Below are 22,895 nucleotides of genomic sequence, written 5' to 3'. Positions count from 1 at the left end.
AGATTCCCAATGCGGATCCCGTCCTGGGAGAGGCACTGTGGACATGGTCTTCTCACTGCGGCAAGTCATCGAAAAACTCCGTGAACATCAAGCCAAAGGTTTTGTCGTGTACATTGATCTACGCAAGGCATACGATTCTGTGCCTCGTGCTGGCCTTTGGATCGCTCTGCACCGTTTGGGAGTGCCTGCTCAGATGGTCTCCTTGATCGAAGCCTTCCACACTGGAATGGTGGCTCAGCTGCGAATTGGCGATCAGCTCCTTGATGGTTTCCCTGTGGAAAATGGTCTCCGGCAAGGCTGCACAATGGCGCCGGTGTTGTTCAACATTTACATATGTGCAGTCGTGGACCAGTGGCGGAATGTTGCTTTGACCAATCCGGAAGTCGGCATCGACGTTATGAGTCACCGCAGTGATCAACTCTTTAATGCAAAACTTAGCGCAGCCAGCTCCAAATGTGCAACAGAATTCCAGTTTGCCGATGATGGTGCCCTCCTAGCCAAAACCTGGAATGGCGCCCAATCTGCTCTCCAGCTGTTCATTGATGTTGCCACCTCATTCGGGCTCAGAGTCAACGCAATGAAGACTAAATTCATGGCGGTTGGGACCGGAGTACACGAAATGGATGTGGCACCCCTGCGCACATCAGCAGGTGACGTGCAGCATGTCACTGAGTTTACCTACCTTGGTTGCCTCGTAACACCTGATGGCACAACACAAGACGTCACCCACCGCATAGCTGCAGCCTCCAAAGCTTTCGGACGCCGCCGTAAGCCAGTCTTTAACAGCAGAGATTTACCGGTCTCCACGAAACGTAATGTATACACAGCCACTGTTCTCTCAGCATTGCTGTATGGCTCTGAAACCTGGACACCCCTGGAGCAGGATGTGCGTCGTTTGGAAGTATTCCACAACCAATGCTTGCGGACTATATTTGGCATCAGCGGAAAGAGGCAGCAAGAGGAACGCTTGTCCTCATCCACTGTCCGAACGTGGTGGGGTGATACCGAGCTAGTTACAGAGATGATTATGTTTCGCAGACTGACTTGGCTTGGTCATGTTATCCGCATGTCGCCCGAACGCTTGCCCCGGCTACTCCTGTTTGGTTCACTGACCCAGACGCGACCTCAACACAAGCCCAAGAAGCGGTGGAAAGATGCAACCCGTGCTGACCTCAAGATGGCCAATGTCAAGGAGAGAGACTTGTGTGATGCAACCAGCTGTCGGAGTACCTGGAGGTCAGCATGCCGTGAAGCTGTTGCTTGCGCGCACCGCACCAGGACTGAGCACAAGATCAAGCCGGTCCTGTGTGACACCTGCGGCCGGAATTTCTCTCAGCCCCGCTACATGGCGCGTCACAAGTGCACAGTGGAGCGAGCAAAGCCGGTGAGAGAGCAGTCTGGGTCTGTTCAGTGTAATGCGTGCGGCCGCTGGCTCCTATCTCGTGGGGGCTTGGCGAACCATCGGTGCGGCAATGATCCAGCTCATTCCCTCAGCCAGCCTCGACGGCAGCAACAACAACAACAACGGAAACCGCCACCAGTTCGAGACGGTGCAGGTTTGACGTGGCCTTGTATGCCAGCGAACCTTCACGTCTCTCAGTGGAAGGACTCGACACAAGTGCAAACTGACTGACATCCAAACTACAACGGCACCACCCTGGAGTGCTCCGCCTGTCACCGGACCTTCCGCTCGACTAGCGGCCGGACACGCCACCGATGCGGCAGGGTGACTAGTACCATTTGACTTGTCCCTTCGGGGACTACGTAGCCAGACATGGCAGCAGGATCAAGATCAAAGATGTATGTATGTATGTATGTATGTATGTATACCTCAAGAAAGCCTATGATTCCGTGCCTCGGGATTGCCTGTGGGAAGTCTTAGCCCGAGCGGGTATCCCTGCTCCCATGCTTGCCGTGAGCCGTTCCTTTCACACTGGCATGTCGGCGGTGGTTTGGGTAGAGAACACGACAACTGACCCTATCCGCATCACGAATGGTCTCCGCCAGGGGTGCACCATGGCACCTGTGCTGTTTAACATCTTCATGTGGGCGGTGGTGACTGTGTGGCAGCAACGAGTCCGAGATGTACCCGATGTTGGTTGTGAGTTCCGGCATTGTGATGGTGACAATAACCTTTACCGCAAGCCTACCAGGACGGATCCGGTTGCCATTGCCACTGAGTCACAGTTTGCAGACGACTCAGCACTTTTCGCGACGACTCGTGCAGGGGCGGAGACGGCACTTGCAGTGTTTGACACGACCGCAGCTGGGTTTGGGCTTAAAGTTAGCGCTACCAAGACACAGTTCTTGGTTGCAGGTAGGGATGTTTCGCCTGGGGACTGCGCTCCAATCGAGCTAGCTGGCACGGTCATCAAGTGTGTTTCGGAGTTCCGTTATCTGGGATCTCTCATCCATCGCGGCGGCCGGTCGACACAGGACATCACTGCTCGGATTGCGCATGCCTCTCATGCTTGTGGCGCCTTGCAAGGAACCATCTTCAGCAATCCTGACCTTGATTTGCATATCAAGAGGTGTGTGTTTAATGCATGTGTGCTGTCGCTCCTCCTCTATGGGTCAGAGTGTTGGACACCATTGCAACACGATCTCCAACGTTTGTCAGTCTTTCATATGCGGTGCATCCGTTCCATCTTGGGTGTGTCCCGCAGAGATTGCTGGAATAATCACAGGACCAACGCCCAACTGTTGGAGATGTGGGGTGACTCTGATACCATCTGCGTGAAGGTCACACAGCGTCGCCTAGAGTGGCTGGGCCATGTTGCCCGAATGGACAGTAGCCGGATGCCGAGACAGATCCTGTTTGGCTCACTTCCCACACGCCGCCCAGCACATGGCCCTCGCAAGCGCTGGAAGGATTGCGTTGTCTCCGACCTAAGAGTTCGTGGCCTCACAAAGGAATGGTACCCTATCGCCTGTGAGTCCCGCGCTGACTGGCGGACTATGTACGCCGAGCCTGTGGAGAATGTGCCTCAGCCTGACCCAGTGGTATGTGCGGATTGCAATCGGTCATTCTCGCGCCCTGGAGATTGTGCTCACCACAAATGTGTGGTTGAGCGGGCAAAGCCGATTGCTGAGCAGCGAGGGGCTTGCCACTGTGGAGATTGTGGGCGTTGGTTTCGCAGCAAGGGTGGTCTAGCTGTTCACCGCTGTTCCACACCTCAGCCTCAGCCTCCCGAGCCCCGGCAAGTCTATGTGCAGGATGCCTGCTGTGCTGCGCACTGTGCTGTGTGTGCCCGCTGCTTTCGGTCTGTGCAAGGCCGCGGTCGTCACCGGTGCTCGAGGACTGGCCCGCGCCCGACTGCCCAGCAGAGTAATTCGTTCAGCCATGTATGCGTGTGTTCTCGCCAGTTCCGTTTGCTCCACCATCTCCGGCGTCATCAGGCTGCGTGCTCCATCTTCCTCTCTGATGCCCCTCCGGGGCCCACGTGACCCCTGTGGCAGTGGCTCTACAGGACAGGACAGGATGTATGTATGTATGTATGTATGTATGTATGTATGTATGTATGTATGTATGTATGTATGTATGTATGTACTCAATCTGCGGACAGCATGCTGTTTCGTTCTTTTTGAACTCATCAGCGCAGCACAGAGGAAATGAGGCCGAACCTGATAGCAATAGAAATAAAAATTTCCAATCAGGCCCGAACGTACCTTGCCAGAGTGCTCAAACTGACAAGTCAGTGAGCTCTGCATAACGCAAACAGCAAAGGCACTACCCCACGCAAGAGTGCTCAACTGCTACAAGAGCAGGAGCGAAATACTCAATCATGCGTGTATATGTATGTATGTATGTATGTATGTATGTATGTACTTAGTAAGACTACTTAGTAAGACTATGCCTGTAGCTGCAGAAAAAGTGCTCAACATCCAATTTCTTGTGGGGGGGAAATGACACATGTCAACAAACAATGGATCACTCGTAATATTTCGCTACTCCGAGTTTCATGCACTGTGTGCAATCCTCAGGCAAACAATATTCAATGCAGACTGGTCAAAGCATAATGGGAATTTAATTAAGGTGGATGCAGGCGGAAGCAAGTGTAAGGCTTAGTGGGACCCCTGATACGTAATCAATGGGCTAACTTGCCGGCTGAGAAGTGTGTGAAGCTGAGTGCTAGATGACTATAGCATAGTGGGGCAGTGCAATTTGCCAAGGCGCTAGCTGTTGGATGCCTGTACTACAGCAGAGCCAATTTGCAGTGGGGGGGGGGGGGGGGGGGGTGCTAGCTGTTGGATGCCTGTACTACAGCAGAGCCAATTTGCCAAGGCGCTATCTGTTGGATGCCTGTACTACAGCAGAGCCAATTTGCCAAGGCGCTATCTGTTGGATGCCTGTACTATAGCAGAGCCAATTAAGTCCGACGAGTTACAGTTAGGTACAATGGCGGCACTTGCCTCTTTGGTGGTGGTAGGATTCAGGTGTTGGGTGCTGGATGCCTGTACTACAGCAGAGCCAGTGAAGTCTGAGGAGTTACAGCTGGGTGCGATGGTTGCACTAGTCTTTCAGGTGTGAAGATTCAGATGCGTGCTGGATGCCTGTACTACAGCAGAGCCAGTGCCACACCAGGACATGCCTTGCTTAGCAAAGCATACTGGATGCCTGTACTACAGCAAAGCCAGTATGCGCTATTTGGCTAAGTCACACCTGAATACTTGCTCAGCTGGTATCTAGTGCTGTGCCGGCATTTGGCGATGAGGTCACACCTTGTGTTCAGGAGGGTTGCTTTGTCGGCCGTGATAATTTCTAGCTTCTCTGTGACAGAGGTTACAGCGCTTAGTTGTTGGGCTGTACGACTTGGCTCTGCGCTTGACGTTCCATGACGCGTTGTACTCCTGACCCTGGTTTTTGAGCGACCAAACTTAGCTTGACAGCTCGGTGGAGTTGCGGTATTTTTCGTGCCGCATTGAGGTCTTGTGATTGGCGTGACGAAGTTTGAAGGGCGTCTCAGCCGACCCAATGTAGTACTTAGGGTCGTTTGCGCCGCCCACGGCTGCTTCGTACACGACACAATCGGTCTGGCCTGCTCCACGCAGCGGGCAGTTGGCCTTGTCACGGCAGTTGCACGGCTTTTCTGGAGGGGTGGGGTGCAGCTTAGCTTGGTTGTGTCCCTTGATGATGGCAGAGACGTTCGGGAGGCAGCTGTAGCTAATCTTGATTGAGTTCTTGTTGAAGATTTTGCCGAGGGGGGAACCTGCAGGGAAATGTCGCTTGATGAGTTTTAGGAAGACTGCCCCAACATTTGTCTTGACATTTTTGCTGTATGGTGGGTTGAACCATATGATGTTTCTCTTTCTCTTCTTTCTCTCTCTGGCCGAGGAGAAGAAGAGAAAGAAGAGAAAGAGAAACATCATATGGTTCAACCCACCATACAGCAAAAATATCAAAACAAATGTTGGGGCAGTCTTCCTAAAACTCATCAAGCGACATTTCCCTGCAGGTTCCCCCCTCGGCAAAATCTTCAACAAGAACTCAATCAAGATTAGCTACAGCTGCCTCCCGAACGTCTCTGCCATCATCAAGGGACACAACCAAGCTAAGCTGCACCCCACCCCTTCAGAAAAGCCGTGCAACTGCCGTGACAAGGCCAACTGCCCGCTGCGTGGAGCATGCCAGACCGATTGTGTCGTGAACGAAGCAGCCGTGGGCGGCGCAAACGACCCTAAGTACTACATTGGGTCGGCTGAGACGCCCTTCAAACTTCGTCACGCCAATCACAAGACCTCAATGCGGCACGAAAAATACCGCAACTCCACCGAGCTGTCAAGCTACGTTTGGTCGCTCAAAAACCAGGGTCAGGAGTACAACGTGTCATGGAACGTCAAGCGCAGAGCCAAGTCGTACAGCCCAACAACTAAGCGCTGTAACCTCTGTCTAACAGAGAAGCTAGAAATTATCACGGCCGACAAAGCAACCCTCCTGAACACAAGGTGTGACCTCATCGCCAAATGCCGGCACAGCACTAGATACCAGCTGAGCAAGTATTCAGGTGTGACTTAGCTAAATAGCGCATACTGGCTCTGATGTAGTACAGGCATCCAGTATGCTTTGCTAAGCAAGGCATGTCCTGGTGTGGCACTGGCTCTGCTGTAGTACAGGCATCCAGCACGCACCTGAATCTTCACACCTGAAAGACTAGTGCAACCATCGCACCCAGCTGTAACTCCTCAGACTTCACTGGCTCTGCTGTAGTACAGGCATCCAGCACCCAACACCTGAATCCTACCACCACCAAAGAGGCATGTGCCGCCATTGCACCTAACTGTAACTCGTCGGACTGCTGGCTCTGCTGTAGTACAGGCATCCAACAGATAGCGCCTTGGCAAATTGGCTCTGCTGTAGTACAGGCATCCAACAGCTAGCACCCCCCCCCCCCCACTGCAAATTGGCTCTGCTGTAGTACAGGCATCCAACAGCTAGCGCCTTGGCAAATTGCACTGCCCCACTATGCTATAGTCATCTAGCACTCAGCTTCACACACTTCTCAGCCGGCAAGTTAGCCCATTGATTACGTATCAGGGGTCCCACTAAGCCTTACACTTGCTTCCGCCTGCATCCACCTTAATTAAATTCCCATTATGCTTTGACCAGTCTGCATTGAATATTGTTTGCCTGATGATTGCACACAGTGCATGAAACTCGGAGTAGCGAAATATTACGAGTGATCCATTGTTTGTTGACATGTATGTATGTATGTATGTATGTATGTATGTATGTATGTATGTACCAGTACCCATTAAGTTAGATTGTCAAAAAGGTAAAAGTCTGACGTATGGCTTATACTTAAAAACAAAAATACGAATTTTGGGACTTAAAAGCGGCACGTAGCTTAGACCCTGGGGGCTGGGGAAATGAATGTCGCAATCCACCCGTGTCTTGTCCTGTGCATCAAGCACTACATGTTGTACCATCCGACTTTGTAGGATATCACTGGACATTAACCCTTTTCATACTTGGCCCCTTTTCCCCTGTGGAGAAAAGGGACCACGCACGTTTGACGTTTTGACGCCCATCGCTGGAGGCGATGATAGCGATGCTACAGCCGAAGCCATAGTAAGTTGTGCTGGGATTGCACCATTCAACAGCTTGCATGGCTGAAGAATTGACCGCCACTATTCAGCCTGGTCTACACGACACAGCTATGAAGAGGTTTTCTGGCCAGTGAATCCCTGCTTTTAGTCTTTTTCATTTTTTCCATACACACATCACATCACATACTCTTGCATATACTGGCTGTTGGTATCCACCCACGAGAATGAAAGCAAAGTCAGGATTTGAGAAAAAGAAGAACGACGTGTGTGACCATAATCGTCTGGAATCGAACCCGCAACCTCTCGATTGGAAATCGCTGCACATACCACTGCACAGCCACCCCTCCCCCCCCCCCCCACACACACACCTTTGGTTGTTTGGATGCCCATTGCTCGTGCAATGATAGCAACAGGAGTTGCAGTAATTCCTCTGGCGAGTTAGACCGTTGCGCAAACAGGAGTTCCTGCCACAGCCGCAAATGAACACTCTAGGCTTTGGCACAGCCGGCCGGGGTCGGTTGCACATGAGGCGCCAGTTTCGTCTGTCCTGCGCCAAGTCGCACCAGTCACCTGTCACGCACCGAGCACTCAGATCAGCAGCGGCGATGTGAGTCCAACGTTTCTTGGGACCGTGTCTGGGCCTTGTGTTGAGCCCCTCAGCAAACAGGACACGCTTGGGGAGACGGGAATCCTCCATTCGCCCAAGGTGGCCAAGCCACACACACACGCACACACACACACACACACACACACACACACACACACACACACATATACCCATGCACAAGCACACATACACACACACACACACACACACACACCTTGACCTTGTGTACAGCTGCCAGTAACTGATAAACTGATAAAAGTAAATTGATCAACTCATTTCTGGTGTTGTTTGTGTGCTGTGTTTCTGCTTGGCAACAAAGAACGAAATGAAGAAAGAGGAACTTCGAACTGGTGGGTGCCGATCCGTCTGCTAGATTTTAGGAACTTCTTCGTAGTAATGATTTTTGGTTATCAAAGTCTTCACATACGAGATATTAGAGAAAAAAAGACAGAGACTGTGACAGAGAGAGCGAGATAGATAGATAGCTCATGTGGGGTAGTGCCTTTGCTGTTTGCATTATGCACAGGTCACTGACTTGTCAGTTTGAGCACTCTGGCAAGGTACATTTGGGCCTGGTTTAAATCTGGCTTTGGAAATTATATTTTCCATTGCTACCAGGTTCGGGCTCGTTTTCTCTGTGCTGCGCTGATGAGTCCACAAAGGACGAAACAGTTCTGTCCGCAGATTGATAAGATAGATAGATAGATAGATACGTTTCCAATCTCTCTCTCTCTCTCTCTCTCTCTCTCTCTCTCTCTCTCTCTCTCTCTCTCTCTCTCTCTCTCTCTTGTGTAGATAGATAGATACAAAGGAGTAATTTTGGCAATTGCCAGCAACCATAATTATAGCGTCTGTGTGATACTGGCGTTATTCGTGAATCGTGTGGAGTGATGTCAATTTAAACGCCAAGTATCACACATGATCATGTTCATAGTGATTAGTCTCAGGTTTTAGTCTCAGTCATCTGATTGCAATAGCATGAAACTTTGAGTTATGAAAAATCCAAACTGGACCTCTTTCTGTCTTTTTAGTGAGATAGATAGATAGAGATATACCCAATGCTGTATGCTGTATAGATGGAGAGAAACGTAGAGGCAAACAGACAGAGAAAAGGGGTGCGGGGGGGGGGGCAAACAGGAAGAGAATAGAAGTTGGAGCGCTTGGGTTGCAATGAAGCCGAGACCCTATGGTCGGTCAAGCTGCCCCTGCCTCTCCCCCACCCCTGCCATTCCATATGTCTCATCGCTGCCTTGCTGCTTTGTGCCGTCGAATGGTGTGTGTTTTTTTGTAAAAAAAAAGAAAAAGAAAAAAGAAGGAAGAGCAAAGGGGTGGGGCGGGGGGGGGGGGGGGTGGGTGGGTGGGGTGGGCTCTCAATTTCTTTTGTGACTGGTAAACTCTGTTGTACTTGAGACATTCTACCATTTCCCATGATAACATGTACTAATGATTGTTGCTGCTACTGCTGTTGCTGCTCTTCTTGCTGCTACTGCTGCTGCTGCTGCATTATTGTTTATTGCAATGCAGCTGCTGTCGCTGAGGACATCATTGGTGGTAAGGACGAGGCCAGCGTGGTACGCGTGCGTATGTACCTTGTCGGCAAGTACGCCACGGGAAAGTCCAGCTTTGTCCGGGCACTGCTCGGTGAAGAGTTCATTGAAAACGCGGACAGCACCGACTCCATTTCCATCCATCGATCCAGACTCAGAATGCATCTCTCCTCTCAAACCGCCACAGGCACACAAGAGGCAGCACAAGTTCTTGTGGATGACAGTGAACATAGTTTCTTTGCCAATCTACTCACAGCTCGCATCCGATCATCTGTAGAACTGGTCCAGAAAATCAAGGAACTTCCGCAAGAATCGATCTTGTCCAAAGTCCAGACACTATTCACTTCATGGCTCACTTCGTCATCTACTGCCTCCGCTACCGGCACCAGAGCATCTCCTGCATCCGCTGTCAACAATGAGTTTGCCAATGTTCCCCACGCTAATGACCTGACCAAAGTGGCACCAGATGTTATCTCTCAAGTTCGCTCATCTGTCAGCAATGTTGATAGCAGTTCAAATGAAGCCGAAGCAGCATATGCGTTTGTTGAGCTGTGGGACATGGGTGGACAGATGCCGATGTTGGTACAACAAAGCATCTCGTTTTCAGTTTGTGACAGCGTGTACATTGTGACTCTTGACATGAGGTGTGACCTGGATGAGGAGGTAACGGAAGACGTATACCGCTTTGATGGTCAGGAGATTGTAACTTCTACACCGTTGCCAGGAATGACGCAGGCTGACTACCTTCACATGTGTCTGTCACTGATTGCTTTGCAGCATAGAGCAGACACACACACTGACCAGCATCACCACCAGCAGCAGCATCAGCAACAGCAGCAGCAACAGCAGCATCAGCAGCAGCAGCAACAGCAGCATCAGCCAGACACAGAGACGGGTAAGACCAGTAGCAGCAATAGCAGCCACCATCATGATGAGAGTAGCACAGCCATCATGGTTGTTGTTACACATGTGGATCTTGTCGACGACGACCAAATAGAGAAGAAGACGGACATGTTCTTCAATGCCGTGTCCAAGCTGGCTGAAAGGGCCGGACCCAACGTCAAGGTCTGTGGACCCTTCTTTGTTGACAATCACCGTCTTCAAGATCGCGTATCTCGCCACAGCCAGCTTGCTGAAGCACAGCAAGAGCTCTCTAGAATTGTGTCTGCCTTTCCTGTCCGAGGAATTCCCTTGATGCAGGTGAAGATAGAAGAAGCTATTTCTCTTCACCAAAAGGAAATGCTGCGCTATGCAGAGGCTGGATGCAGTGATGATGCAATGCAAGCTACCAGTAGTGATCAGCAGCAGCAGCAGCAGCGGCAGCAGCAGAGTTTTGTTAGTATGGACTACCCACAGTTTGTAGACTTTTGTCGGCATGTTAGCGGCAAAGATCTCACCACTGCACAAGTGTCTGATCTACTGCACCACCTTCAGCAACATGGCACAGTGGTTTGCTGTGACTGCCCGCATCCACTCACTTCAAGTGTCATTTTCCTGGAACCCCAGCAGCTATTACTCAACTTTGTACGCTTGATGACCTTCCCTCTTAAGGAGACAGCTTTTCCAAGCACCTCAGCAACATTAGTCAGAGAAGTGCAACACTTTCGACGTACGGGAATTGCCAGCGCGAGGTTGATAGAGAAAGTTTGGTATCCTCTCAGCCGTGTTGTCCAGCTAGCTCTCTGTAAATCAATGTGTTACTTCAACTTGGCAGCAGAACTTCAGCCCGCCAGCAGTGCAGCCACCAGCAGTACAGCCACCAGCAGTACAGCCACCAGCAGTACAGCCACCAGCAGAACAGCCACCAGCAGTACAGCCACCAGCAGTACAGCCACCAGCAGTACAGCCACCAGCAGTACAGCCACCAGCAGTACAGCCACCAGCAGTACAGCCACCAGCACCAGAGGGTGTGGCAGTAGAGTCGGCGGCAGCAGCAACAGCAGCAGCATCAGCGGACAAGACAGATGTCCCGTTGTCACGTCAGGCCTACCCGACCTCTTCATCCCGTTCTGTTGCAACCAGGAAGCATTACGGTTGGTTTTGGAGGATGATGTTCCCTTTAAGCTACCGTTTATCCACCTCAGTTTCCCTGGGATGCTGTTTCCTCCACCACTGTTCGGTCGCTTAGTCACCTACGTAATTCATCGTATGAAGAAAGAGTCAGCCAGTCTTCGGTTCACATCCAGTGCGGCATCACTGAATTTGGAAGTTGGTTATGGTCAAGTATGCCTCTGCTGGACACCGACAGGTGTTCGCTTAGAATGCGCTGCTGATACACCATCCATACTTGCTGATGTGGCTTGGGATATGAAGAGTGCAATTGTTGACTTCACACAAGTTCTCAGCACCCAAGGATACCAGCAGTTCACAGTTGTTGGTGAGTCATTTGTCTGCACTTCCGCGTCATGCCAGGATCGCCTGAAGGGATGCAGCAGTCCTGCAGAGGTGCTGGTACACTCGTCGTGGGTGTTGCTGACCAGCAGGCACAAGAAGCAATTCTTGACGGCATACGAGTCGGATATGAACACCGCTCTGCCCTTCAAGGCAATGTGTGCTACCTGCAAGGAGAGGGTCATTGTCCCGAGGTCCTTCTGGCCCTGGCTGTGTAAGGATGTGCCAATTGTCCAAGCTGAGGTGAGTTGTGAAGATTTTCTTCCACTGTCTTGTATGGTTTCAGCATACACTTGAAATGTCAAGCTGGTAGAATAGATACTTTGCTTCAGTATCTACACCATCATGTGACTGTGATCATGTGACTGTGATCATGTGACTGTGATCATGTGACTGTGATCATGTGACTGTGACCATTTGACAGTGATCATGACACCGTGATCATGTGACAGTGATCATGTGACTGTGTTCATGTGACCGTGATCATGTTCATGTGACAGTGATCATGTGACTTTAATCGTGTGACGGTGAGGATTTACTGATCAAGTGACCGTGTGTCGTTTTTTTGTTTTCATTATTTCTTCAAGGAGAAGTAGTTTCTTTTCAGCAATACTCAATAGAATTCTACTTGATGAAAAAGCTAGCATAGAATTGCAATGCAATACGAATGGAGGATAATTATTATTTTACGGTATACGTCTGTGGAATGGCCTGACTGAACTTTTCTTTTGTTTGTGTTTCTTGCCTGCATATCTTCGGATTTCTAAAACGATTTCAGCAGCCACTAGCAGCAACAACAGCAGCAGCAGCAGTGCCACCAGCAGCAGCCGCATTACCTCAGTCATCATCAGCAGCAGCATCAGCAGCATCGGAGTCCGCATCAGCAGCAGCACCTGTACCACCAGCAGTACAATCATCATCATCATCATCATCATCATCAGCAGCAGCAGCAGCAGCATCAGCAACAGCAGCTGGAGCAGCATCAGCAACAGCAGCTGGAGCAGCAGCAGCATTAGCACCAGCAGCAGCATTAGCACCAGCAGTACAATCATCATCAGCAGCAGCAGCAGCAACAGCAGCAGCAGTACAATCAGCAGCAGCAGCTGGAGCAGCAGCAGCATTAGCACCCGCAGAGGCAGTTTCATGCCAACGGTCAACATCACCGTAAGCACATAGACTTGTTGTAATTCAAATCATGTGTACATGGTACAGGTATTGCTTCACACCTGATCTCAATTCTACCTTTCATATGCTAATAGCAATGTTACTCAAAGTCCATACCACTATTTTTGCAATGTTACTGGAAGTAATGCCATCATGACGAGGTGTTCTCTTGCTTGTGTGTGTGTGTGTGTGTGTGTGTGTGTGTGTGTGTGTGTGTGTGTGTGTGTGTGTGTGTGTGTGTGTGTGTGTGTGTAGACCTTTTGAATTTAGGGCAGCGGATCCAACGACGTGACTTACAGGACAATTATTTGAATTTGATATTGTCACTGTCGCGTCGTCCGTAGTCCTCCATCCGCAGTGGGCTAGCTACCCCTCGGATGTGTAGAGTTTCAGCTTCAAAGCAGCCAGAGTTTGGAGGCACCCGTCGGAGGCGCCCAGCTGGTGCTCTTGTCAAATTTGCTTCGTGGAACGTCAGGACTTTAGTAAACATCGATGGCCCGGTTTCAACTGCTGCTCGTGGAAAGCGCGTCGTGGAAGACAAGAAAATCAACATCGTTGTCAGTGAACTTCGTCGGTACGAAATAGAAGTGGCTGGATTCCAGGAGTCGAAGTGGTTTGGTAAAGATATATTCCGTGTCGAGGATGCAATTGTTCTCACGTCAGGTCGCGCCATCCCAACGGACGATTTCAAACGAGGCGAAGGAGTTGGAGTCGTACTACGCGGACGCGCACAGCAAGCGTTCGTAGCAGGGGGAAATCAGTGGTCTGCTGTCTCATCGCGTGTCGCACGCTGCAAGCTAAAGTTCGGTGACATTTGGGTCCACGTCGTGGTGTGCTACGCACCGACTTTCCGGTCCAGTCGCGATGCAAAGAACGATTTCTTTGACTCTCTTCAGGAAGTTATTCTGTCCGTACCCACCCAGGACTCCTTGATAATCTTGGGAGACTTCAACGCTAGAGTTGGAGCTGAAATCTGTGACGATGGCTGGTATGGAACACGTGGCCCACATGGTGTTGGCACTGTCAATGAGGCTGGCGCTGAGCTTCTCCAGTTTTTAGCGTGCAACAGCCTTACTGTGTGCAACACCTGGTTCATGAAACGTAACATCCACAAGTGTACCTGGCAACATCCCCGCTCGAAGCGGTGGCACTGCATCGACTATGCAATGGTCCGGGAACAAGACTTGTCCAACTGCACGGATTGCCATGTCATCAGGAGAGCTGAGTGTAGTACAGATCACAACCTTGTGTGTCTCACATACCGCATCCGCTCATCTGCTTGCCACAAGCGTGCAAAAAGACCTGTCAAGTTTGATGTGCAACAACTTGTCAAACACTCCTGCATGACGGAAGCGCAGAGAGCTGCAACCTGTAAAACTCGTGAGCAATATGCGACGTCTGTTGCGTCAGAGTTACGATCCTGGAATCATGATGGCTGCGTTGAGGACAAATGGTCTGCCGTCAAATCTGCTATCGTCACCAGCGCTGAGAAGCATCTTGGCCGTACACGTCGTCGCCAGCCTGATTGGTTTGAAGCGTGTGCTGATGTTCTTGCACCTATGCTGGATAGCCGCAATGCCTTACATCGCAAATGGCTCGCCTCTGGTTCTGACGCTGACAGGCGTCGCTTTGTCGAGGCTCGTGGCAAGTGCAGAGCTGCCGTGCGTAACGCAAAGAGTGAGTGGATTGGACGTAAAGCTAATGTGGTTGAGTCAAGTCGGTTTAGTGGCAAGCACGCATGGTCTGCAATCCGTGATATACAGAAGTGCTATTCGGGATTATCACCCATCTCCATCCCATCCATCCGTGACAGTGACGGAGTTATCTGTAGCTCCCAGGAGGGGCAAGAGAAATGCTGGCTGCAGCATTTTGCCCGTCTATTGAACGTTCGCAGCACCTTCGATGCTACCATCTTTGACCACATTGAGCAGCGTGAAGTTGATGAGTCACTCGGCCAACTTCCCTCGCTAGAGGACCTCACTATGGCTATACGCCAGCTGGCTAATTGCAAGGCTCCTGGCTCATCTGGAATTGCACCTGAACTGCTTAAAGCTGGTGGTACACCATTGCTTGAGGCTCTGCTTGATGTTATCCACACTGCATGGACCAACGGAACGGTTCCCCAGGATTGGCGGGATGCCCAACTCGTCCCGATTCCCAAAAAGGGTGACTTGACCAACTGCAACAACTGGCGCGGCATTGCCCTCCTAGATGTCGCTGGCAAGGTTTGTGGCCGTCTCATTCAGGACCGTCTCCAACTTGTCGCGGAACAAGAACTTCCAGAATCCCAGTGTGGCTTTCGCCCTGGTCGCGGCTGCGCTGATGCCATCTTTTCCATTCGCCAGCTCATCGAGAAATCGTACGAGCACCGTCAGAAGCTGTTCTGTGTCTTCGTAGACCTGAAGAAAGCATATGATTCCGTACCACGCCAAGCACTCTGGCTAGCATTGGGGAGGCTAGGCATTCCTGAGGGGCTCCTCAATCTAATCCAATCGTTCCACGAGAGCATGCAGGCAGCTGTGCGCGTCGGTGCCAGCACTACCGAGCCGTTTGCGGTCAACAATGGCCTCCGTCAAGGCTGTGTGATGGCCCCAGTACTTTTTAATCTGTACTTCGGTGTTGTGCTTGAGCGGTGGGCACAAGTGATGCAGGACAGCGACCATCCACCTGGCATCCCCATCCAATTTAGCATCAATGGCAACCTTTTCTCAAAGCCCGCTCGCCAGTCTACTGCCGCAATCATCAACGACATTGAGTACGCAGATGACGCGGTCTTGCTCGCTGAAGACCGCCCTGGTGCTGAGAAGTGCCTTGAAACATTCTGCACGGTTGCCTCTTCCTTTGGCCTCTGCGTCAACGCTGCTAAAACGAAATTTCTCGTGGCAGGTAGCCAAGTCAACATGCCTGATAGAGCCGATATGAACGTCAACGGTGATACTGTGGAGCACGTTCCATCCTTCATTTATCTGGGGTCCGTCGTGACACCGGATGCCCGCTCCTCTACTGACGTCAGTCGCCGCATAGCTGAGGCTTCCAAAGCCTTTGGAGCTCTTCTTCCAGTCTTGTCGGATCGCTCGCTGTCATTAGTCAGTAAGCGAAAGCTATACGTGGCCTGTGTCTTGTCCATTTTGCTGTACGGCAGTGAGTGCTGGACGCCCTTGAAAGCTGATAGTAGACGTTTGGATGCCTTCCATCATCGCTGCATCCGCACAATATTAGCCATCCCTCGCAGTCAGCAGCAATCCGATCGCATCACGTCTGCGCAGTTACGTCGTCACTGGGGTGACCCAGTGCCACTCTCTGTTAAGATGCGCCATCGTCGTTTAGAGTGGCTTGGTCATGTGGCTCGGATGTCGGAGGACCGTGTCCCATTGCAGCTGTTGTTTGGTCGTTTGTTGGCTGCGCGCCCCTTCTGCGGTCCCAGGCGTAGGTGGAGAGACGTTGTGGCTACTGACACGAAGCCCATTCCAAACTGGTTTGATTGCGCACAAGACCGGTCAGCTTGGCGAGAGCAGGTTCTGGTTTTTCAGCCTCCTCGGGCAGTAGAGAAATCCGTACTCTGCTCATCTTGCAACCGGGCTTTCTCTCGTCCTCAAGACAAGGCACGGCACAAGTGTTTGGCTGAGCGCCAACTTCCCGTCCACCAACAGCGTGGTTCAGCACAGTGCGTCAGTTGCTGCCGATGGTTCCGTAGTAAGGGTGGGCTTGCAGTTCATCGCTGCCAGCCTGCACTCCCTGAACATGCAGATACGGCATTGACGGCGTCTCTCGCTAGTTGCTGCTTCCAGCATTGTCAACGCTGCAATCGCTGCTTCAAGTCCCGGGCTGGTTTTAACCGCCATAACTGCAACCGTGGAAAACGTCTTGCTGCAGCCGATAGGGAATCACTGCCGCTGATCTGCATGCATTGCCCGAAACGTTTCCGACGACAGCAAGATTTGACGAGGCACCAGAAGTCCTGCCAATGACGGTGCACTCCAAACTCTGGCCCCCTCCGGGGGTGACATTGCCCAATGGGCAGTCATGCTATAGTAGTAGTAGTAGTAGTGTGTGTGTGTGTGTGTGTGTGTGTGTGTGTGTGTGTGTGTGTGTGAGTGTGTCTGTAATGTTTGATTTAGGGAGAAGCTTGTAACAGAAGATGGTTTAGCAAAGGTACTTCAACCAGAGCTTAACACTAACCAACCATGTAAGTCACTTCAACACTACCGAATAATATTGATTTCTACAAACAATAGGAGGACAGAGAAAGTGTTTCTACTCCGAGCTTTACGCACTAAGCGATCATCAGAAAACTTTCTCTGTCCTCCTGTTGTTTGAACCGGCTCTACCTGTTGGTATTGAGCACTCTCTTGGATAGCCTGGAACCTCTCTGTGTTTAATGATTTCTAAAGATGTATGCATAGTGGTAGAGTGAAACCTGTCTAAGGCCACCCCTCAAGGGACGAGAAAAAGTGGTCTAAGGCCACCCCTCAAGGGACGAGAAAAAGTGGTCTAAGGCCACCCCTCAAGGGACGAGAAAAAGTGGTCTAAGGCCACCCCTCAAGGGACGAGAAAAAGTGGTCTAAGGCCACCCCTCAAGGGACGAGAAAAAGTGGTCTAAGGCCACCCCTCAAGGGACGAGAAAAAGTGGTCTAAGGCCACCCCTCAAGGGACGAGAAAAAGTGGTCTAAGGCCACCCCTCAAGGGACGAGAAAAAGTGGTCTAAGGCCACCCCTCAAGGGACGAGAAAAAGTGGTCTAAGGCCACCCCTCAAGGGACGAGAAAAAGTGGTCTAAGGCCACCCCTCAAGGGACGAGAAAAAGTGGTCTAAGGCCACCCCTCAAGGGACGAGAAAAAGTGGTCTAAGGCCACCCCTCAAGGGACGAGAAAAAGTGGTCTAAGGCCACCCCTCAAGGGACGAGAAAAAGTGGTCTAAGGCCACCCCTCAAGGGACGAGAAAAAGTGGTCTAAGGCCACCCCTCAAGGGACGAGAAAAAGTGGTCTAAGGCCACCCCTCAAGGGACGAGAAAAAGTGGTCTAAGGCCACCCCTCAAGGGACGAGAAAAAGTGGTCTAAGGCCACCCCTCAAGGGACGAGAAAAAGTGGTCTAAGGCCACCCCTCAAGGGACGAGAAAAAGTGGTCTAAGGCCACCCCTCAAGGGACGAGAAAAAGTGGTCTAAGGCCACCCCTCAAGGGACGAGAAAAAGTGGTCTAAGGCCACCCCTCAAGGGACGAGAAAAAGTGGTCGCCGTGGCCAGGTGGTCTTCTCATCCAGGTTCAGTGGGTCACGTGACCATATCCACACATGTGATACATCATTTTTGATCAGTGCATCACAGTGCACACACGTACATGTATGCTACTCTAGCAAGACTCATGTGCCTGGGGTCCTCAGACCTGTCATGCACACACCTACATGTATGCTACTCTAGCATGACTCATGTGCCTGGTGTCCTCAGGCTCAGACCTGTCATGCACACACCTACATGTATGCTACTCTAGCAAGACTCATGTGCCTGGTGTCCTCAGACCTGTCATGCACACACCTACATGTATGCTACTCTAGCAAGACTCATGTGCCTGGTGTCCTCAGACCTGTCATGCACCATGCACCTGTACATGTACACAGTTCCTATACTGATCATGTGTAGATGTAGCATGCAGCCTGCTGCACCATGCAATGCGTACATTTACATGCACTAGCACTGTGCAACGCGGTCGCGGGTCCGAGGTGTTTTGAACGTGAATGCGTCCGTGACAAGGCAAAGTGGTCGCCATGGTCGAGTGGTGGCCATATCCGAGTGGTCGCCATATCCGAGTGGTCACCATATCCGAGTGGTCGCCATGGTCGAGTGGTCGCCATATCCGAGTGGTCGCCATGGTCGAGTGGTCGCCATATCCGAGTGGTCGCCATGGTTGAGTGGTCGCCATATCCGAGTGGTCGCCATGGTCGAGTGGTCGCCATATCCGAGTGGTCGCCATGGTCGAGTGGTCGCCATATCCGCGTGGTCGCCATGGTCGAGTGGTCGCCATATCCGTGTGGTCGCCATGGTCGAGTGGTCGCCATATCCGAGTGGTCGCCATGGTCGAGTGGTCGCCATGGTCGAGTGGTCGCCATGGTTCAGTGGTGGCCATGGTCGAGTGGTCGCCATATCCGAGTAGTCGCCATTACAGGTTTTACTGTATATGCAAATCATGAACTATAACTGATGTCACCTTTCGCGTGAAACTAAGTTAGTTTGAGTTTTTCACAACCACAGGATTGCCACCACCCGCTAGGACTAAGGCGCAGATGCAGCTCATAAAGCGGTAGAAGATGAATAGATCTGAGCTAGCAAACAGACTGAAAACCTCATTTGCCCTATCCATGCTTCCCTTGTGCCAAGCCGCCAGTTTACAATTAACTACTCGTATGGGTTGCGTCACGGCTGGAAACATCCTTACACTTCCAAGCAGGACATAAACTTGGATGTGTGTATGAACATTCATCCATTCTTACGAGTTGACATAATGCAGTCAACTTTGCGTATAATGACACTCGGCGGTGCATCAGAAATGTGACCTTATTCGCGAAGTGTCCTTAAACCCGAAATCTCATTATATGTATTACAGTTAGATGGGCACTTTCCTCTGGGCATGGAAATTCTGTTGTTATTCACGAATTGTTGTTATATCCGCAGTCGTTATTAGCAAAGTTGACTATAATATACATACCCAAAGCTGTAGACAGCAAGCTGTTTCGGCCATATAGCCATCATCACTACATCTACAAGCTTTAAGTATGCCGAGTTGCCAACCATGGTGAAAAGGTGGCACCACAGACATTTTAAAAGACAACTCGTTGCTGTGCGTGTGTGGATGTGTGTGTGTGTGTGTGTGTGTGTGTATGTGGGTGGGTGTGTGTGTGGGTGGGTGGGTGTGTGTGGGTGTGTGGGTGTGTGTGTGTGAAAAGCCACTTCAATCAGCTGTGTGGTGGATACCAGGCTAAATTAGTGGCGGTCAATTCATCAGCCTTGCAAGCTGTTGAATGGTGTAATCCCAGCACAAGTTGCTATGTCTAACATAGCTGTTCGCTATCATCGCTTCCGCGATGTGCATGTCTGAGGTCTGAGGTGTGTGTGTCTGTGTGTGTGTGTGTGTGTATGTGTGGTGCATGCGTTTGTGTGTGTGTGGGGGGGGGGGGGGGGGGGAGGGTTGGCATGTATAAAAGTATACATGACAAAACTGAAATGGAGCCACATGCATGTAGCACAACAGTGATTTAGATGCCAAGAATCCTTGCCAGGTTAGCCATTGCCATGGTATAAGCATACTTAGATCAACCACTGATGATGTACTGGTCCAGACTGGAGTGATGCACATCCACACTCTAGCAGCTGGCTGTGTTAAAATTACGTGTACGGCTTGCCTTAAATCATCTTTTTATCATAAATCATTTTTTTGTATGTTTGTTCATGTTTTTATGCCATGTATACCTTGCTTAGATGAGGACGAAAATTCGTACGGCGACCCGTTCAAACAAAGTGCCTTTCTAACCCGTATCTCACCTTGGCTGGGCACATTACCAGCAGGAACATTTCGTAAAATGGCGCAAGGGGCCGGGTTCTTTGCCGATCTGGAGCAGATAGACGACTTGAAGAGGATTGAGAGACGAGATGGACCACGCGCTCACAACGAAGAGTTGGTCAACATTGTAAGCAGCGAGGAACAGGCTGGCTACATCAAGCTGGTGAAGATCATCAAACGCTGGGGTAAATATCCCGACAAGGTCGACAAGATGAACCAGCTTCTGCCACGACGGGCCCGTGTGTAAACGGTAGGTTGCATTCATTTCTTGCACTACCTGAATTCCGAATAAGTCATTGCAACGTACGTCTGTTGTTTGGCTGTGATGATGTATTTCTCATCAGATATTGTCCCAGTTGTGATAGAAAGTATGTTGAAGAGGTATCCGTTGTTCATAAATCAAGATTGAGAAAAGTCAAATTTTCTTATTATTATTATTATTATAGGCTTTTCCGCGTTGGCATCGCCAAGCAAGCTTGGCTAGCCTTCGCATAAGCTGCTCCATAATGATGAGACGAAACAATGAATGTATGTATACACGATCTAGGACAGAACCAAGGTTGAGGATATGTTTGAAGAAAGCTGCAAGTTGTGTTGAGGAACACAAAGTTGCAAACTCTACGAAAGTAAACTGCAAGAAATGTTTTGGGGTTGATCTCATGATTATTGTAGTCACAGGTTGTGTTAGTAGCATTCAAGGTTGTGTTTTCACAGGTATATTGTTTACATTCCTATTCTTTTACAGGATAATATTTTCACAAAATATGTTAGTCAATGAGTTATGTTATGGTACACCGTACGGCCATGCAGCTGCCACAGGTGGAAGCAGTATTATTAGGCTTTGATGTATGCTTTTATCACATTGCTGCATAGGTCTTTCCAGTCTTGTCGTGACTGGGAGATGGCATGGAGGTTCTCAAGTTCCTCGCGTTTCTTGAGCGACCCCCCGATACGCTGCAGGTCCTGGTGCAGACTCAGTGGCAGAGTGGTACGTGGCCGGCCCCGCCAGGTGGCAGCGGAACTTGGGTTTTCGAAGTATGCTGCCATCATAACGCGTGCTGGTACATCGTCGTTTAGTCTCAGGACATGGCCAAAGAGCCGCCACCTCGCTCTCACAATGGTTTCCCCAAGGGGCTGGGAGTTGGTGCGTTTATACAGCTCGCTATTTTTGATGACTTGAGGGTACTTGATCCCGACGACTGTTCTCAATTGACGTCTGTGGAATGCTTCCAATCGCTTGATGACATTGCTTGGGACTCCCCATGTTGAGCAATTGTACAGAAGTATTGGTGTGATAAATGCATTGTATAGCTTGACACGTCTGTTCTCTCTCACCTGCGAGCCTCTCACCCACAGTGCCCAAAGCCGTTGAAACGCACCTGTGGCCAGCTGCATACGCCGAGATACATCTTCCCTGTCACCCAGTAGCGATCCCAGCTTCCGGGTCAGCCTCCATTCTTCTGCAATGCAGTCGCTGAACCTCTCGATATGGGTGAATTCTGTCTTGGCGGAGTTAACTGTCAAATCCCATTGCTTTAAGGTGTCCCCAATAACAGGGAGGCATGATTGGAGGTCAGCTCCCCTAGATGACAGAAAGTCAACATCATCAGCATATGATGTGTCAGTTGGGAGGTGACACATCAAATTTTCTTACGACTGGAAATTTGGAGCACATATACTGATATGTACTATATTTTGCGGAGTGTTAGCCGCACCTTAAAACACCTTAAAACACCTTAAAACACCTGAAAACTGTTTAAAATTGTGTGCATCAGTGTGGATTTACGTGTATGTGTATATGTGTGTGTGTGTGTGTGTGTGTGTGTGTGTGTGTGAGTGTGTGTGTGTGAGTGTGTGTGTGTGTGTGTGTGTGTGTGTGTGTTTGTATGTGTGTGTACATGTGCATGCATCCAATCCATTCCGGCTACGGTGTATGCTATAATGTGAACGTCTTCGTGTTCGTGCGGTATTCTCTGTTTGCTCCGTCACAGATTGAGGTTTCAAGCACTTCACGCAGCAAGTGCTGGTACTGTTCTCTCTCTCTCTCTCTCTCTCTCTCTCTCTCTCTCTCTCTCTCTCTCTCTCTCTCTCTCTCTCTCTCTCTCTCTCTCTCTCTCTCTATCTATCTCTATCTCTCTCTCTCTCTCTCTCTCTCTATCTATCTCTCTCTCTCTCTCTCTCTCTCTCTCTCTCTCTCTCTCTCCGTGGTGTGTTCTCTATATTACTGACTGGCTATGCTATTCATCAAATCCATTCTTCCTTAGTCATTTTTACCAAATTGTAGCAACATTATGTTATGCTTGATGACTACCCCACTAAATATTTCCTTCCTCTATATAAATGTACTCCCCCCTCCCCACCCCTTGTCCCTACTCCTCCCCAGTTTTTGGTGCACTGAAGTGTCGCTTAAGCCGAGACCTCAGGTCGGCAGAGATGCTCCAGTTTCACCACCACAGTTGCGCCTGCAACCACCTCTATCATGCAGTATTCTGTTCTGGAGGTTCGTGGTTTCCCGTAAAAAAAATGAAATATTCTAGTAGGTTAGGCAGTAAAGACTGCTAATTGTAGAGGACCACACCAGGGTACTTTGCCC

At 50.4% G+C, this 22,895-nt stretch overlaps 1 protein-coding gene across 3 annotated transcripts in view; it reads left to right on the top strand.

The window, feature by feature from the left end:
• Positions 1–22,895, top strand: part of LOC135822825 (uncharacterized) — a 31,733-nt gene that overhangs the window by 8,509 nt on the left and 329 nt on the right. For 2 of the 3 annotated variants that reach the window (XM_065335662.1, XM_065335661.1), the window contains 5 exons: positions 9,179–11,835; positions 12,371–12,756; positions 16,875–16,942; positions 20,221–20,552; positions 22,294–22,895. The exon at positions 22,294–22,895 is cut by the window's right edge and continues 329 nt beyond it. In XM_065335662.1, coding sequence (XP_065191734.1) covers positions 9,179–11,835; positions 12,371–12,756; positions 16,875–16,942; positions 20,221–20,549 — 3,440 coding nt within the window. In that variant the 3' untranslated portion in view covers positions 20,550–20,552; positions 22,294–22,895. Of the gene's footprint in view, positions 1–7,973; positions 8,005–9,178; positions 11,836–12,370; positions 12,757–16,874; positions 16,943–20,220; positions 20,553–22,293 lie in introns of all 3 variants that reach the window. The other variant, XM_065335663.1, reaches the window with a different exon arrangement.

Source organism: Sycon ciliatum, chromosome 8, assembly GCF_964019385.1.
Source record: "Sycon ciliatum chromosome 8, ocSycCili1.1, whole genome shotgun sequence".
Classification (NCBI taxonomy): domain Eukaryota; kingdom Metazoa; phylum Porifera; class Calcarea; order Leucosolenida; family Sycettidae; genus Sycon; species Sycon ciliatum.
The sequence above is the reverse complement of the archived record's forward strand: the minus strand, read 5'-3'. Positions and strand labels throughout refer to the sequence as shown.